The sequence below is a fragment of the Poecilia latipinna genome, unplaced genomic scaffold (assembly GCF_001443285.1).
Source record: "Poecilia latipinna isolate Pla-1442-1.1 unplaced genomic scaffold, P_latipinna-1.0 Scaffold484, whole genome shotgun sequence".
NCBI lineage: Eukaryota > Metazoa > Chordata > Actinopteri > Cyprinodontiformes > Poeciliidae > Poecilia > Poecilia latipinna.
This window is the reverse complement of record NW_015113100.1, coordinates 116,052-133,005: the sequence shown is the minus strand read 5'-3', so window position 1 is coordinate 133,005 and position 16,954 is coordinate 116,052. Positions and strand designations below refer to the sequence as shown.

Genomic DNA, 16,954 nt, shown 5'->3' with positions numbered 1-16,954 from the left:
TTTTCAGGAAACTAACTTAAAAGACCTAAAATTACATGAATAAAAATCGATAGAAACAATGGAAAGGCCAGTTAAGAATGTGTAAAAATATATTTGATCTTGTGAACCATTTTAAGTATCAAGCATGAATTCCTTTAAGTGTATTTAAAACGTTTTTTTAAGCAAAAATCTTAAAGATGCAACGTGCATTTGTATTCAGCCCAATTAAATAAATGAATCTAGGCCTGTTGTCTGGATATATGTGTTTTGCCCTTTATTTTGCTCCATATATGCTCCTATCAACTCTAATCAATTTCCCTCTCCTTGCTGAAAAATGTTTCTTCTGGCTCCTTTAAGTTATTCTCCTGAAAACACTCACCAAATAAAGTACCTTACAAAAGTATTTGTGACGTTTTCCGCATTTTGTCACTTGGCAACCACAAACTTCAATATATTAGCTTGTAATAATTAAGAAGGAGATGGAAAGAAAAAAAAAGAATATCTGGTCTTTCAAATAAGAATCTGAAAGGTGCGGCATGCATTTGTATTTAGCCCGATAAAATAAAAACTTTCACTGTAATATAATCCTGTTGCTCCATTTTGCCCTTTATTTTAGCTCCTTCCATGTTCCAGTCAACTGTTGGAAAAAAAAAAAGCATCCCCACAGCATGATGCTGCCACCACCATGTTCGAAGTGCTGTGTATTGTTTGTATGCAGACTATTAAGCAACATGATGAGAACTAGTGTTTAATAGGAATCTTTATTAATAAGTCAAACAAGGATATATAAAATACACTCCCCATGTGAAAAGAACACCAAAAACACAACCTTTAAACGCACCTCCCTGCCCCACACCCCACATTTTCTCATGGGCTTCACTTGGCTGCCTGCTGGGCTTGACGACGAAGCAGCACGTAGATCTTCTCTTTGATCCAGTCCTTGTTGTACGGTTGGTACGTCTGTGTGTCGGCACGATACCTGAGACGGAATGACAGCTTTAGGTCTGTTTGCGCCTGACTCCTCACAACAGAACGCCGCCATTCATTTGAAAACATACAACTGTTTTGATATTGACCAAAGTTTTCTCGTGCCCCAGAGGATGACCCTTTCCTAATTTTGAGAATAGAGCTTTAAAAGTTGGTCAAATGGTCACATTTGACAGGTGGACAGCTCGATGTCTCTACGAAGCTGCTAAACTATGAAAATACAAACTCAATTAACAAAAAAAAAGGCATGTTAGGAGAGCTCTTTCTTTTTCAATATCAAGTAACAATGCTACTTTCTGTTGTGATAAAAATGCTGTAAATATCAAATATAAAAGAAATTTGACTATATAATTTATAAAAATTGGGCCTCTGTCTCTTTAAGAAACTCCTGCTCTTTCTGAAACTCCGTCTTCAGGAAGTCATCACAATATTGCTCCCCTATTAAGCCTTTATCAACGTTTTTCCCAGCGTTGCACTGAGAAGTAGCTCCTATAATGAGCTTTGCAGATACTCAGTTGTTACACCAGGTGTTTGCTAATTGCTGCTGGCTAGTCTGGAGGAGCCAGCCTGCTATTTGAGGCAGAGGCTTGGAAACTGTGACTGAGGAGGAGCTACGTCCTCGAAGGCGGAGGTAGGTCCACCTAAATTAAATTTTTGTGACTTTGTGAATGTTTCTTTGTTGTTATTTTTTAACTTATAAACTGAACGACTCAAATGGTTTCAGTGTGGAAATATTAACCTCTTTCATATCAAAGTTCTGTTATAATCACACAACCAGAGTATCCACCTCTCCATTTCTGCAGCCTCATTCACAGCACGACTTGATCAATATGTTTGACTCTTTCTGCAGCAGTTGAAATATTTGTCGATTTTTCATTCTTAAACAAAAGTCGATGGTTCAGTTTACTTCCCCCCCCCTCCCTAAATTCTTGTGTAAATATCAGGAAATGTTCATGTGTCATCTCTGCATCAGGGGTGTCCAAAGTGTGCCCCGTGGGCCATTTGTAGCTCTTCCAATGAATGTGTGCCATAATATTTAAATTACTAGTTTTGTGTTGAGTTTTAGTCTAATAATAACACTTAAAGGCAGCACCCAAAAATGTAAAAGCTCCGTTAATGTGAAATGTACTTTTTTTTAAAGATTAACAATCAGGAAGGATTATTTTACATCAACTTACACCAAACAGCTGAGGTCAGCAAGGTCATCGATGAAGTCAAAGAGTTGGCTGATATCGTATGTGATGGACGGACTGTTGGGGTTCATCCTCTTTAAATGCTCCTCATACATCTTACAAACACCTGCAGGATAGAAAAATACAATAAATTACACTGTTATACTAAAAACAGACACATAATGCAAGTTCAATGTGGACGAATTACAAGACATTTGCAGAAATGTATTCTCAATCTTTTGATCACAGATTCTGACTGGAAAATTAATGAAAATGTTCTGCTGTGTGTGCAACAATCTTTCACTCCATTAATGCTTTGATATTGACTTTGCCATTTGGATATAGTAGTGTTGGTGTTCAGGAGAGAGAAAATAGTTCAATTGCTTTTTAATACTGAAGAGTCACAAGGAAAAACATGATCCTAACTAATGTAAAAAAATAATAATAATAATAAAATACTTCGATTAACTACCAATAAGACCTAACCAGACTGAGTGACATGACCTTGTTTCTCATTGGTTCATGAGCTTCAATAGAGCATAATATGTTGCGTACTGATTCACTCTATTCAATGTCCCCTGGAAAGAAATTTTTCTTGATGCGTTAAGAGTGTTTAGGTTTTGGTTTGGCAAATGAAAATTAACAAAACAAAACAAAAAAAAGAGAGAGACTTTGAAAGTTTCTGTGATTCTGTAAATGGGCAAATTGCTTTTGTAGCGTTCCACTTCCGCTTACCTTCCATACATTCATTGACCGATTCATAATCAGCATATGTCCGACCCTCTGGCCTCTTCGTGGGCTGCACCAGCAGGATGGTGTGAGACTGAAATTCATATTGATGCTGTTACATGCAACTAAAAGTAATCATTGTCTCATTCAAAGTACACTTGTTTTCAAATAAATAAAAGCTACTTTAAATATGTGAATTATGTATGTGTGTGTGTGTGTGTGTGTGTGTGTGTGTGTGTTGTTTCAGACGTGTCAGAAAATGAGACCTTTTGATTGAAGGCCTTGATTATACAACAGAGCTTTCTTTCTCAGCTCCAACAATATTACGTTAATAAAAATAAAGTTCACATTCCATAAAGCTTACAAAGTGCTATATAGTCAACAACGGTGTGAATAAAAATTGTTTTTCTGAAACTCCATAAAACTAGCAAAGCCTTATCTCCCAACTCAACTGGTATATGCTTATTATCAGTTCAAACACAGGTAATGATCATTGAATTACACAGCTTTGGGCTGTTAAGACAATTAAATAACATTTATGATATCAAAACGAGATATACGTTTATCATTAATCTTAAGTTCTGTAACTTACACGTTTTCAAATGAAAATGTACAGAGCCTCTGCCATGAGGAAAATGCTACACTCCGTCATTTACGGTTAAAAATGACTAAACAACGAATAATCCACCGAAATATGTTGTCAAAGCTTAACTTATACAAAAAATGTCATTTTATCGATGAGTTTGTTGTTGCAGCAGTTAAATATGTCTCAGATATTTCACGCTAATGTTAGCAACTGTATTTACCGTAAGTTTTCGTTTAAGTCGCTATAATTAATTTGACATAATGCGTAAGCTTTGATTTTCATTGGAAGGTGTAAAACGTAATTTCCACAACTAACCTAACATTAAAACATACCATGCTTTTGGTGGCTTTCGTAGATTTTCAGGGATACCTGTTACGTTCGAGCGAGCTGACCTCTGTCACCGGAAGAACAATTAACTGACGGGAAACAGAATGAAAGAGACGAGAATCTAGTGGAGCTCCGGCAGTAGGCGGAAGCAGCTCCACTGGCGGGCGGAAATATTCAACTGTCACCACTGAAAAAGTTGATCCTGCTGTTATGTTATGCACACAAACAGATCATTACATACTCGATATTTACCCATAATTTTTCTCCACGTGTTTCTGCTTTATGGAATTACTCAGTGATTATTCGCAACAAAAAGTCCTTATCCAAGAAGGACTGGTGTAGTAAAGGCATTGTTTTGGTGAAAAATCTTGTAGATGTTAATGGAAAAAGAGTATTCAACTTCTTTAATTAAAAGCACTGAATCACAATATAACAAAAATATGTAAAGCCACACCTAAACCTTTTATTCACTTAATCAAGAATACTCTTATAAATTTAAAATCTTAAAATTTTTCTAAAATTATGACATACATGTGATAATGAATTAATTAATCAGGCCTTAAAATCTATTTTACTCAACTAGGATCTTGCATAGCAATGGCACCTTTAGAAACAGCTATCCCCAACACTACTCTAATTAAATTTATTAAGTGATCAATTTAATAAAGATAAAAAACACCCCTCAATTTAAAATAAAACATCAAATATACCCTGTTGTAGATATTTTAAGGGTTTTAAATTGAAGCAGATGCATCTGAATTCTGTAAATGCATTGATAACATCTCAAATTTTAATTGACACCTATACTACTTTTCATTGAATATCTAGAATATAATATTTAGGACAAAATATTTAGGACTTAGTTAATGTAATCCTACTGTTGGGTACGTATAGTCATAGGTTGAGGCTCGTGAATAGGGCCTGTTATTGTGAAGTATTGGTGGAGCCGTTTCCGGCTTCCACTGGAGCTGCTTCCGCCTGCCTCCGGAGCTCCGCCACCGCAGCTCGATGAGAGCCGAATCGACTCGAGCAGGAAGCGGACGGATGTTCTGGGAGGAAGGCAGGAACAACAAAAAGGAGGAGGAGTGATTGTCCGGGTTTTACACCCATTAAACATAATTTTTAAATAAAGTACACAACATTCGCTGTAGGTAAGTGCGGGTTTTCATGGAGTATTATTAAAGAACCGTATTTAATTTGAGCTGTGGGGTTTACCCAGTGTTAGCCGCTTAGCTCCGCTGTGCCGTAAAGACAACACTGGCTAACATTGACTAGCCAATGTAGCGTTTACCTAATGGTAAAATGTCCATGTGAGCATTAAAACAGGCTTTACAGCTTTTATCTCAAGCTTATGTTTTTCTGCTTATCATCTAACATGAGGAAATCCTTATTGCTCCGTAGCAACTCGGCAAATATTAATGGCGTGCATTTCTATGGTATTATTAATCCTCACTGTTCCCACTAATGGAAATCATATTGGTATTCTTAATATGCTAATGTATCACAATCTTCAAAAGTTTATTTTGGAGTTTAGATCTTGTTTGGTAGGATATGATTTCAGGATTTCAGACACAAATATCGTATTAAAGAAATAGCAAGAAGCCTGAAAATAAAGACCCTTAAATTACATCAGCATAGTGTTTGAATGTAAAATAACAAAAGTCCTTAAATTTAAACCTTTAATTTGAAGAAAGTCAGTAAATGTTTTTTACATAATTGGTGGCACAATTATGCACACTATCTCTAAAAATCAGTTTTAAATAAATGTTGCTGAAGCTTTCTACTATGTATACTGTGCTCTTTTGAGGTTGTTCAGAGTTTCAACAAGGTTTCAATTAGTAAAATATGACTTTATGTCTTTGCTTCTCTTCACAGTGTTAATTTTACCCTGGACTGCCAGTATGTGTTTGGTTACAAAGACTTGCATTATATTGAGGTTTTTCTTTTAATACGAAGCCGTGTGCAGAGTCTAGTAGTCTCTTTTGTGCATGACACATCCTAACAATTGTGTGACCCAATACTGGGAGAAAGTCTCGTCACATTTACTGTCCACCTGTGGACTTCTTACAACATGTAAACAAACAAACAAACAAACAAAAAATCAAGAGTGAGATAATGTGATTACATTAACTTGTTTCATTTTTAAAGCCTTTATTTTTGCCAGTGATTTGTGAATTTGAGTGAAAATAATGCCAAGTGTATCCATTTTCTACTGCAATAAAGATAAATTCTTTTATATATAAAGTATTATTGTTGTATTCAGAGGCGGTCCTAGCCTGTTTGGAGCCTTGACCCAACGTTGAGATCATCATGTGCCATTGCAGGCACACTCAGTTTCTTTTATTATTTTATTTGAAAAAAAAAAATGTGGAAGAACCTAGAATAGGAGCAAACATAGTGTGTACCATGCAGTTAAAAGCATACAATGATACAAAAAATAAATTCTGTAGAAAATGTGATTAAAATAAGCTGCACCATTAGTCAAACATTTCTGAAATTCTGTGTACTGCAGTTGCATTTTGACCAAAACACAAATTTCAACACACAACTGTTAAGGAACCTCTAAAAAATATTTTTTTAATAAGACAGTATATACTATTACACTTAAAGAAACAAATTAAATTTTCTTAAATGTTTTGAAACGTAGGCCACAGATTTAACTCCACAAATGTTTATTAATTTGGCCACCCTAGAGGAGAAGCCGCCCTGGGCCGCCTCTCGCCTTGCCCATATCGGAAACATCTGCTGACTGTGATATTTTGTTCCTAATCACCCAGTTTGAGGTCATTTCAAATGGTTTCAGTTCAGTCTCTTTCAGTAAAGATTGTACTCTTTATTTGTTTCTGGTGGTCTAATCATGATTGTGTTTCTTCTTCTTCTTCTTCTTCTGCATCAAGGTGAAAGAGGATTGTTTGCATGTGAGGGCAAGTGTCGGCTGAGCCAACATGGCGAACAACGCAGAGGATGTTGAAAACAATATGGTCAGTATGAAACCTCGGTCACAGCAGTTAGATGACTCTCTCTCTGTGTGTCTGTTTCTGGAAAGTGTTGGCTAATAATTACACAACATTTTTGTTTTTTCTTTGGTTTAAACATTTTCTGCATCAAAGCACTGAGTCAGTTTGATGTCATGCAGAGTGGGAGAACTTCCTGTAACGTCAGTAAAGTTTGGTTGTTGTTTGGCCATTTTGGATTGCGACTGTATTTGATTTACGTCTACGTTCTCGACTACAGTGAGTTTATTAAGCGTTACATTATGGTGCTGTTCAAACGTATTCACAAAGCTTTAGCTTTTTTACATTTTTTCATGTTCCCAACCCAAAAACTGTATTTGTGTGCTAGACCAACAGAAGGTCGTCCCGAATGCTTATATAAATTACATATAAATTGAATTAAATACATTTGTTTTCCTCCCGTTGTGACAATACTTAATAAATCCACCTTTTAGGGTTTATTCCAGTCAGATTTTCACATCTAGAAATTGTTTGTTTAGTTATTTTCATGGGAATTGGCTGATTCAGTCTGGATGGAGAGTCTCTGAACAGCAATTTTTTTCTGACCAGCTTTTCTCTCGTTGCTGAATGAAAGCATCCCAGAGCATGATGTCGCCACCACCGTGCTTTACTGTAGGAATGGTGCGTTCGAGAGTTTTCTGCTTATTTTTAGTGTTTGAATTAAAGTTGTCTCATTGCATTTGTACTAAAAGCACATCAGATGATAATTTAATCTATTTTTTAATTAGTTAACATCTAAAATCAGTTGGCTGTATTAGATTTTATGTAGGGCCATGAAAGAGAGCTGGATATCCACACATCACACTTTAAATTCGGGAGGGGGAAAAAAATCACGTTTTTCTTATCTTTTAACTTCCATTTATGCACTGCTATGTTAAGAAACATGAAAGTTTGTGGTTGTAACCTAAAAAATGTGAACAATTTCATCTGGTTTGAATACTTTTTCCAGCTGCCGTGGTTTACTAATCTGCTGTTACTGTAAATACAGGTGTTTACGTCACAGCTGAAGGACGAAGTCAAACGCTTTTATTTCCTTGGCAGAACATTATTCACTCTAGAGGTCATACTGTAAAACATCACCTGACAGTATTACACTGTTATTACAATAATTATTATACACAGTATGACTATTTTTGCATATCGTGTCATTTTTAGTGATAATTTCTGGTCAGATTTCTGATTCAGTGTGGAAATGTCACCCAACACCTGTTGGAGTTGCTGCTAAATGCTGTTTAATTTAACGCCAGTTGACTCTGCATCGTGTGCTCTTGGCCTTATTCCCAGGCTTGAGAAGAAACGGCGCACAGAATACCGTTCACTTAACTCTCACCGTTCTGACCTGATTTCTGGCGATGCCTCTCGCCGCGCTCCGATCGTGTCTGGTCAAAGTGCTTCATGCTCTCTCCCAGGCTGCAAGTATCAGCTTGCCTCATAGTCTGGCACTTGAACGTCAAACACTTATTTTATCTGAATTTTGTTTTTGTTTTTTTTTGCTGACGGAACACATCCTCGAGGGGATTTACAGCGAGTCTGACATCACTTTTTAGCACCACTGCTGCACCCTGTTTGGTTCTGAAATGCCATAAATTTAGCGCTGAAGTCAGCGGTTTATGTCTTGTGGTTATTCTCACGCCCTAAGGAGAAGTCAGCGTCTCTCTGGTTTGCCCTAAAAGCTGAAGTCATGTAGGTCTAATTCCGCTTTCATTCACAGTTTGGAGTTCATCCTGCTCGAACAACCACAATTATTTCCCCCCTGACTATTGCGCAACAGCCGAGCCCAAAGCTACAAGCGCTGTCTCTGCTTGCTGCCACCGGCGTTGCAACACGTTTAACTTGGGAGGAACTGCTCCTGTCACAATAACAAGTTTTGCTGGTCGATAAATTGTCCCAGAAGTTATTGCGATAAAAGATGATATTGTTGTTTTGAGACCGTTTTCAAAGTAATACGATGGAAATGCCGTGATAACGCAAGAACACATTCTGCAAGATCGATGAACTTTACACTCTAATGACTATTTAAGACTGGAACTGGAAGACATTTAAATAGACAAAATAAATAAAACAACAAATAAAATGAATTATAAAGTTTCTGTAAACATAATTGTCCTTCAAAAAGAGGCTAGTTGAGACCAAAATACCAGAGTGAAAATTGTTGTCATCCAGTCTTTAGTAGAAAGAGTCAAACAAATGCAAAGGTCGTTTTGATTGATCATGTGATGAATTGATTTATTGATTTATTGATTTATTGCGACAGGATTAGGAACAACAATGTGCAAAAATGCAGGTTATTTTTACAGAGCCAGCATCACTGTGTAGGAGTGTTTGCCGTAGTTGTAGCCTATTATATTTCAAATGGAAAGCATTGATGCTCCTCAAGCCAATATTATATTCGTACCTTTGCTACCTTGATGGCTCACATCTGGTATTAATTTCAGTAACTGAGATTGTAAACCTGACAGAGTGATGGGAATACTGTAACGTCATAACCAACAAAGAGAAAAACGTCAAATTTTCTTTATATACAGCATCTTTCAATGTGTCCAGAGAATAGTTCTGTTTTTTATAATATTTTGCTTCATGAACTTTGGCAAAATCTAAAAATAAACACCCACTATTTGTGCATTATTGTACACCTTACTGATGATATGCTTTTTACAAAATAACACCAAGTATTAGCCAGTTTTCTACTTAGTCAATTTTTTTAACAGATGTGTTGCTGTTAGTTTGTTAATATTAACTTTGAAACGGGGTTTCCATTAAAAACAGACAGGTGGCGCTCCTTCAGCTGTAACATCATCATTTTTTCATGACTGGAAAAATTTCCAAACAGCTATTTTTGTCTTCCTTGGAAATGAGAGGACATTTTTGTAGTATTCTTTCAGCCAGCTGTGAGGCAGTATGCAGCAGTGGAGAAAGTAATGCACATGAAAATTCCCATCAACCCCGTACTTCATCTGGAGTCTCATTAATACAAGTTTAAACTCTAGAAACTTGGGTTGTACTGATTCCAATTTTTACCGATTCTTCTGTCTGAAAAGTCGCTCAATGTAGCAAAAAACCGTTGCTCAGTTGGCAAAAGTGGGGAGACTATTGCTAATTGCGTTTGTTCAGACGTAATGAAGATAAGATCGGTTGTAAGAATCTGCCAATCTCTGATCTCCCAAAATTAAATAAATCAGTTTATTGGTGTATCAGTAGTAAAAACAGTATGATGGGGGATTTTTTTTTTTTTTATTGTATCAGTTTTTGAAAACCTCTGTGTACTTTGATAACTGGCTTACGTCTGTTTTTTGGATGTTTTAAGTTGCTTCACACATTTTCTTCACATGTAAAAGTAACGGAGGTTTTCACTCACTGATTACTTGACAAAAAGTCTTGTATTGACATTTGCAGCTAGAAGGAGTTCAGCTTCCTGCTTCGGTCACTCAGTAACCGGAGCAGAACCGGCTGCAGTGTTGATGTTTGCACCTTCCTCCTCTGCTCTGTGTTTAAGCAACCATCCTGTGCCAAGTCACCAAAATCTTCCCAACTCTTTAAGAACTTCATGAAGAGCAGTGGGAGTTCATCCAGCTGGCCAGAGTGATTATGGAAATGTGACATATTGTATCCTTTCAAGTCTTGCATACGAATGATCCACTGCGAATAACGAGGTTCCTTCTGCTTTTTGCCAGAAGGACCAACAGCAGGCGAACTCGAGCCCAGAGGCCGCCCAGCAACCCCAGGAGGCTCCGGCGACGAGAGCCAGGTCCAGGGGAGGCTCTGGCGATGAGGGAGGGGGCGACGGCTCCGGACCCGAGCAGAACGGCCAGCCCCCCGCCACCCATCCCGCTCGAGTGGTGGAGAACGAAGAGGAGGAGGACGAGGAGATGACCTTGAAATACGGGGCCAAGCACGTCATCATGCTCTTTGTTCCCGTGACGCTGTGCATGGTGGTGGTGGTGGCGACCATAAAGTCCGTCAGCTTCTACACCAAGAACGACGGCCAGAGGCTGTGAGTGCTTTATGAGCCTTATCAACAGGGACGCAGCTGTGGACTCTGACCTCATTTAAAACCAATCACACCTCTAGTTGGTTTTTCGTGTAGTGGAACAGAACTACCACTAGGTGGAGGCATTGAGTTTTTCTTTTTTTTTTTCTTCTTTTTTTTTTTATTCATCAATTGACAGTAGGGAAGATGGGGGTAATTTGAACCACCCCTTGTTTCTAGGAAACATTAAAAAAAATCCAAAAAACATTGAAGAAATATTTATGTTTTCACCCTTGAAAGTGAATTTAGTCTATCATAAGTTTTATGAGAATTGTGCTTAGAATATAACATATATTTTAAAAAAAATTTATGTATTAGTTGTGCCATATATGAGCTACTACATGAGGCGACACACTGAAACTTTTTTAAAGTCGATAGCTTTGGTTTAAGCTGAGCTCAGTTATGATCCTGTCCTTTTTCTTTATTTTCTCCAATTCTTTTTTTTTAAATAAACAACAATTTAGCTGTAATTTACAACATAAAAAAAAGTAATTGTATATAACAAATAAAATACACTCAATGGAAAAAATGAGACTTATTTAGGAAAAAACAGGGGGAATAAAGGGTGTGTTTCATATTTCCTAAATATGAAAAATGGTTGATCTGGTGATGAGGGACGGGGCATTTTTCTATGACAACTATTGGAGGTGATGAAATGCCTTCAACAGTTTTTGTAATCAGATCTATATATACATATAAATATATAAATTTTATTTATTTTTTTAAATTTATGTATTTTTTTTAAGTTGCTTAAACAGTTTTGTTTCCGACATGGTCTCTAGGATCTACACACCGTTCCCTGAAGAGACGGACACCGTAGCACAGCGAGCCGTCAACTCCATCCTGAACGCCACCATCATGATCACTGTCATCATCGTCATGACGCTGGTGCTGGTGTTGTTGTACAAGTATCGCTGCTACAAGGTACAGTGATCTTCAGTAATGTAGTGAATAAATATGGAGATTTTTTTCCCCTTTCTAGTTCATGTTGTATTTGCTTTTATTACCATTTTATATTTTATATTCCAAAAGGAAAGTTGGTCAAGCTAATGGTTCCCAACCAAACTGGTTCCCTAAACTTATTCTTATATTTTGTCAACCATAGACTTCAGTGTATGTAGCCGCAGCCATCTCTGCGCTTTTTGTTATTTTAGAAAGAAATATATTTATTTTAAGAAAATTCTGAGTGAGAAACTTTCACAGATGTTTGATTAAATTGAAAAATAAAATCCTAACCAAACCTCCTGTTCCTTCAATGTTGGCACTGGAACAAACACAGATTAACCAGAGATGCTCTAGCCATGCTACATGCTAACCAGTCTCATGTTTCCTTTCTCAGGTGATCCAAGGCTGGCTGTTTCTCTCCTCCCTCCTCTTGCTCTTCTTCTTCTCCTTCATCTACCTCCAGTAAGTCTCGCTAACGTACATTTAAATTCATTTTTCCGAACGTACCGATGGGTCTCCGCGTGTGCGGAGGAGTCTGCCACTTCCTGACGTCCGTACTCTTTCTGTCAGGGAGGTTTTCAAAACCTACAATGTAGCCATGGACTACTTCACCCTGGCAATAGTCGTGTGGAACTTCGGCGTGGTCGGCATGATCTGCATCCACTGGAAAGGACCTCTGCGGCTCCAGCAGGCCTACCTCATCATGATTAGCGCCTTGATGGCGCTGGTTTTCATCAAATACCTGCCAGAGTGGACCGCCTGGCTCATCCTGGCAGTCATATCCGTTTACGGTAAATCTTCCCGTCCATTTCCTAACCCTCAAATAGCTCACTGTTTTTTATTTTTGTTTTGTTTTGTTTTTTTTTTTTGTTTTTTTACCAACATTTAAAGTTCATACAGCAGCTGCCAGACGATGTTTTAATTTCAACCTCATAAACATATGACATGTCGGGCCACGGGTTACACTGTTTTTCCTTTGTGGTAACAAAAAGGAAAACAAAAAAACCCATCAGAATCAGACACGGCCTTTATCGTCATTGCACAGAAGCGCGACGAAATTCATGCCGGTATGGCTCATCCAAAGACAAACAAGCAGCATAAGACATGGGTAGACAGGGGCCTGGGGCGGCAGCCATCATGGGAGGCGCTGCCCTTTTGTTAGTCGGGGAAAAAAAATAACTTGAGGTGGGAAAAAATCACATCTCTGCAACATATTGTCAACATAGAAACAAAGCATGTGGAGTGGGAAAACGGGCCCCAGATTTAGCACATTTCGTCAAACTGCAACCACCAACCAGTGTTTTGGTTTGTTTTCCACCATCCAGTTCAAAACTTACAGAATCTTTGGAACGCGTCCCATTCGCCCAATCATAAGGTTTAGTCTGAAAAACAGATTTTAACGGGTTTGACACAACAACTTTTACCAAGTTAAACTACAACATTTTTTATTATTGTTGTGTGCCATGCTGAGACAAACTCATTTCTCTCCTTCGGGGATCCATAAAGTCTTATCTAGCTAGCTGGACTAGTTAACCAGGTTAACCAGGTCATGCCTGCATCAGAGTGATTTCAGTGATCACCGATCTTTAAAATACCCGATTCTTTCAATTCTGATTTTGGCCAATAATATTTTTTCGTTGCTAAATTCAGTCACTAAGTTGGCAATAGAGCGTTTATTATTACAGCCATACAGGCTTTCTATGGATGATGCTGATGACTACTGTGACACCAAGCTTACCAATCCCTGATATGTGCTTCCAACTTTTATTTTCTTTTTCTTTGATTCCGATTCTTGAAGCCGATATAACACTTTTTTTTCTTTCTCAAGATTCACACAATTAAAATGACAGTGATACTCCAGTCTAAATTTAAACAAAAATAGAATCATTTAGTAACAAAACATTACAAATGGATATAAAAAGTGTGCTAACATATTGTAGGAACCATACATCTATCAGCTGATGCCAGTACTAGAAAAGAAACCACAAATATCGTCCCAAAACATCAGCCAGTCGATCAGCTTCTCATGTGAGTAACAGCAGATCTCAGAAAAATTAAGGGAATCTGGGCCAATTTACCGACCGGCTGATTTATTTGTGCACCGCTATAAGAAGCCATTCAAATGGGGGATATTTAGGATTGTAGGAGCCAGAAAATCTGCAGTTTCTTATTTGTTGTTGTTGATGACACCTTATAAACATCATCTTCCTGATTTTCATGGTCTCTCCGATCACAGACCTGCTGGCTGTGCTCTGCCCCAAAGGACCGCTGAGGATCCTTGTAGAAACGGCTCAGGAGAGAAACGAACCCATTTTTCCAGCTCTCATCTATTCTTGTAAGTCAGATAAGATAAGTCTGTTTTTTATTTTTTTAGTTATCACACAGTAGAGACAATATTACGGCTGAGATTTATTAGCTTGTTCATAATTAAATATTAGATTTTTTTTACACTGATTTGAATAGTCTAGAAAAGCGTCTCTTTGATTTGAATGTTGATCTGAATAATTATGGAATAATGAAATTTGAGATTCCAAACGTAGCATCTGAATCCATTAGTTAAAGATAAAAATGAAATGTTTTTCTACAGTGATTTATATTTAGGCCATAAACTGTATTTTTAGCTTAGCATATCACAACCTGTGTTTTTGTCATTTATCATATGGATTTTTAATTGCTAAGAAATAAGTCAAAAATTAGAAAACAGCTATTTCACTGTTTTTGGGTGTAAAGTTACTTTTGTGTGTATTTAGAACTGGAGGTTTCTAACATTTTATCATTGAAATTCTCACGTTTTACTAATTTTATTATTCATGAATTATTAAAATGTTCTGAAACTAACCAATAACTGATCACAAACTGCGACTTAAAGAGTCTGTGTTTCACAGAATGCAGTTTTATTAAGTATGTATTTTATCTGATCTAAGTTTCTTTAACCACCCTGCTGAAATGGAAGCTTTAGACTTTGTGTTCGATTTTTTTATTTTTATTTTTTCCTCATTTCCTTCTTCTCCAGCTACGATGGTTTGGCTCGTCAACATGGCCGACACCGACGGGCCGAAGAGGAACTCCACAGAAGCGTCTCCTCCTCAACAACAGACTCAAGACTGTGAGTAAGGATTCAGATAATTGAAACAGTTCGGTCCCAGATGATTTTTAACATTCGAAACTCCTGGTTGTTCGTCAGCGGCCGTAGAGTCTCCGGCGCCGTCGAGTCCCTCGCAGGACGACGGCGGCTTCACCTCCTCCTGGGTCAGTCAGCAGGAGCACCGGCTGGGGCAGCTGCAGACCACCGAGGAGACCAGACGGGAGATCCAACAGATGCCGTCTGCGCGTCCGCCTGCGGAAGATGACGATGAGGAGAGTGAGTGCTTGACATCGAATCTTTTTATTTTTATTTAACAAGGATTTAAAAAAACAAAACAAAAAAACCTTGATATTAAAAACCTGGCCGAGTGGCTTTTTATTAGTGGCATTGGATATAAAACAGGTCAGAAAACTGAATGTTTACATGAGTTCACGTGAGGTGTTGGTGCCAGTGTGTCTTTATTAACTGTAGCTACGTTTCCATTAATCGTATAATTGCGCAAATTTGAGTGTTTCTTCATGGAAACCTGGAAAAAAAAAAAAAAAAAAAAAAAAAAAAAAACAGAAATGTCTTATGATAAAACGTTCCCATGCTGGGATGAGATGGTTTTTCGGCTGCATTGAAATTAGTGTATTTTGTCAAATTGCAACAGAAACACTCTTTTCGCATCGTGATCAACAACCAGATGTTAGTACTAGAAGAAAAGATGACAGGAAGTGGTAGGAGGATGACGGCGCGGCAGGTTTTTTTAACGACTTATTGTTTGAACAAACTTATACACGTGTGATTTTAATTGCATTTCTAATTTATTGAAAACACCACAATTACGAAATTGTGTTTTACCAACATTAACAGAATATTGACAACGTTTTGCGTGCATTTGTAATGGAAATTTGCCCTGATCCTAACCATTCAGATGATAAAGCAACACCTTTGCTGGGGTTTCCACTGGTGGCGCTCAAGTCCATTTCCAGAGAATAATCACAGTAATTTAATAAAACCGAGGGATTGGAAATAAAAAGTTAAATTTGGGGATTTGAAGCAAAAAACTAATAGATCATCAGCATAGAGGGAAACCTTTTGTTCACCGTGTCTTTAAATAACTTGGGATTACCTTTTTTTTAATGTGGAACCAAATAGGGCTGAGATGATAAATCAGCTTAATTGTAATTAATGAAATAGTTGTCAACTAATTTAATAATTGACTAATTCTTAACTGAAGTATACAGACACAAGAAAAGGCCATTTGGTGAAATAAAACAACATATTCTGAGAATTAATTACACCAAAAAAGACATACATTTTGCATTTAGGACAAGAAACACCTTTGTATGTAAATATGTTATAACCAAAATTTCTCCAAGTGGAATAGTTTTAGCTTCACCCGGTCCAAGTTCACTATAGGGATGCTATGCTGTTGCTTTTTAGGCAGTAAAATATTCACTTCCTTATTTAAAAATGAATTAAGTTATTTGTGTATTTGCATATTTTAATGCATTTCTAATATTGTATAATTCAATTAATCGTCAGGACAATTGATTAATCGTCAAAAAAATCAATTAATCGCCAGAATAATCAATTATTCAAATGCTTACCATCTCCTGTATGATGACGATGCAGGTTTATTTCTGAAGCCCAAGTTACACACATGGTCGTTTTAAGAGTTTTACAGATCCATTATGCCCAAAAAGGAAAGTTTTTTAAAACACGGCTACTCTTGCATTCATAAACAGCCATAATGGTACATTATGAGTTCTTTGGCTCCCCTCCCCAGCTGTACCATGAACACGAGCTTTATAATCTTTACCCCATTAAATTGCAGATTCTTTTCTCTTCGTCGCCTCCGTTTCCTTCTTGGCAAACACATAAAACATTTTTGCAATGTTTCTTCACGCGTCGCCTCTCTCTCTCTCTCCATGCCGCAGTCACTCCTCTTCTTGGTCAAATCAGATTAGGAAGTTATCATTTATGGCAATTGCTGGTTTTTATGTCCTTTACCCATCTGGACACCCCGTGCTCTTTCTAACTTAAATCTTCTGTAAATATGGGGTCGGAGCTCTTTATTTTTATATTTTCCCCACAGTAATTACAGCTGTGAAAAGC

General features: G+C 37.4%; 2 protein-coding genes across 3 annotated transcripts in view; one reads left to right on the top strand and one right to left on the bottom strand.

Annotated features, from left to right (window-relative positions):
- Positions 1-721: 721 nt before the first annotated feature.
- On the bottom strand, positions 722-3,892 carry LOC106951977 (ERH mRNA splicing and mitosis factor). Its single transcript, XM_015039778.1, has 4 exons — positions 3,786-3,892; positions 2,874-2,961; positions 2,145-2,265; positions 722-958 (listed from the first exon to the last, which is right to left on the bottom strand). The coding sequence occupies exons 1-4, from the start codon at positions 3,786-3,788 to the stop codon at positions 856-858; spliced, it is 315 nt and encodes a 104-aa protein (XP_014895264.1). The 5' UTR covers positions 3,789-3,892; the 3' UTR covers positions 722-855.
- An 887-nt stretch (positions 3,893-4,779) lies between these two features.
- psen1 (presenilin 1) overlaps positions 4,780-16,954 on the top strand; it is a 17,409-nt gene continuing 5,234 nt past the window's right edge. The window contains exons 1-9 of one of the 2 annotated variants that reach the window (XM_015039777.1): positions 4,780-4,931; positions 6,678-6,761; positions 10,469-10,785; positions 11,604-11,745; positions 12,161-12,228; positions 12,337-12,557; positions 14,003-14,101; positions 14,780-14,872; positions 14,951-15,127. In XM_015039777.1, the coding sequence (XP_014895263.1) occupies positions 6,726-6,761; positions 10,469-10,785; positions 11,604-11,745; positions 12,161-12,228; positions 12,337-12,557; positions 14,003-14,101; positions 14,780-14,872; positions 14,951-15,127 (1,153 nt within the window). In that variant the 5' untranslated portion in view covers positions 4,780-4,931; positions 6,678-6,725. Of the gene's footprint in view, positions 4,932-6,677; positions 6,762-10,465; positions 10,786-11,603; positions 11,746-12,160; positions 12,229-12,336; positions 12,558-14,002; positions 14,102-14,779; positions 14,873-14,950; positions 15,128-16,954 lie in introns of both variants that reach the window. The other variant, XM_015039776.1, reaches the window with a different exon arrangement.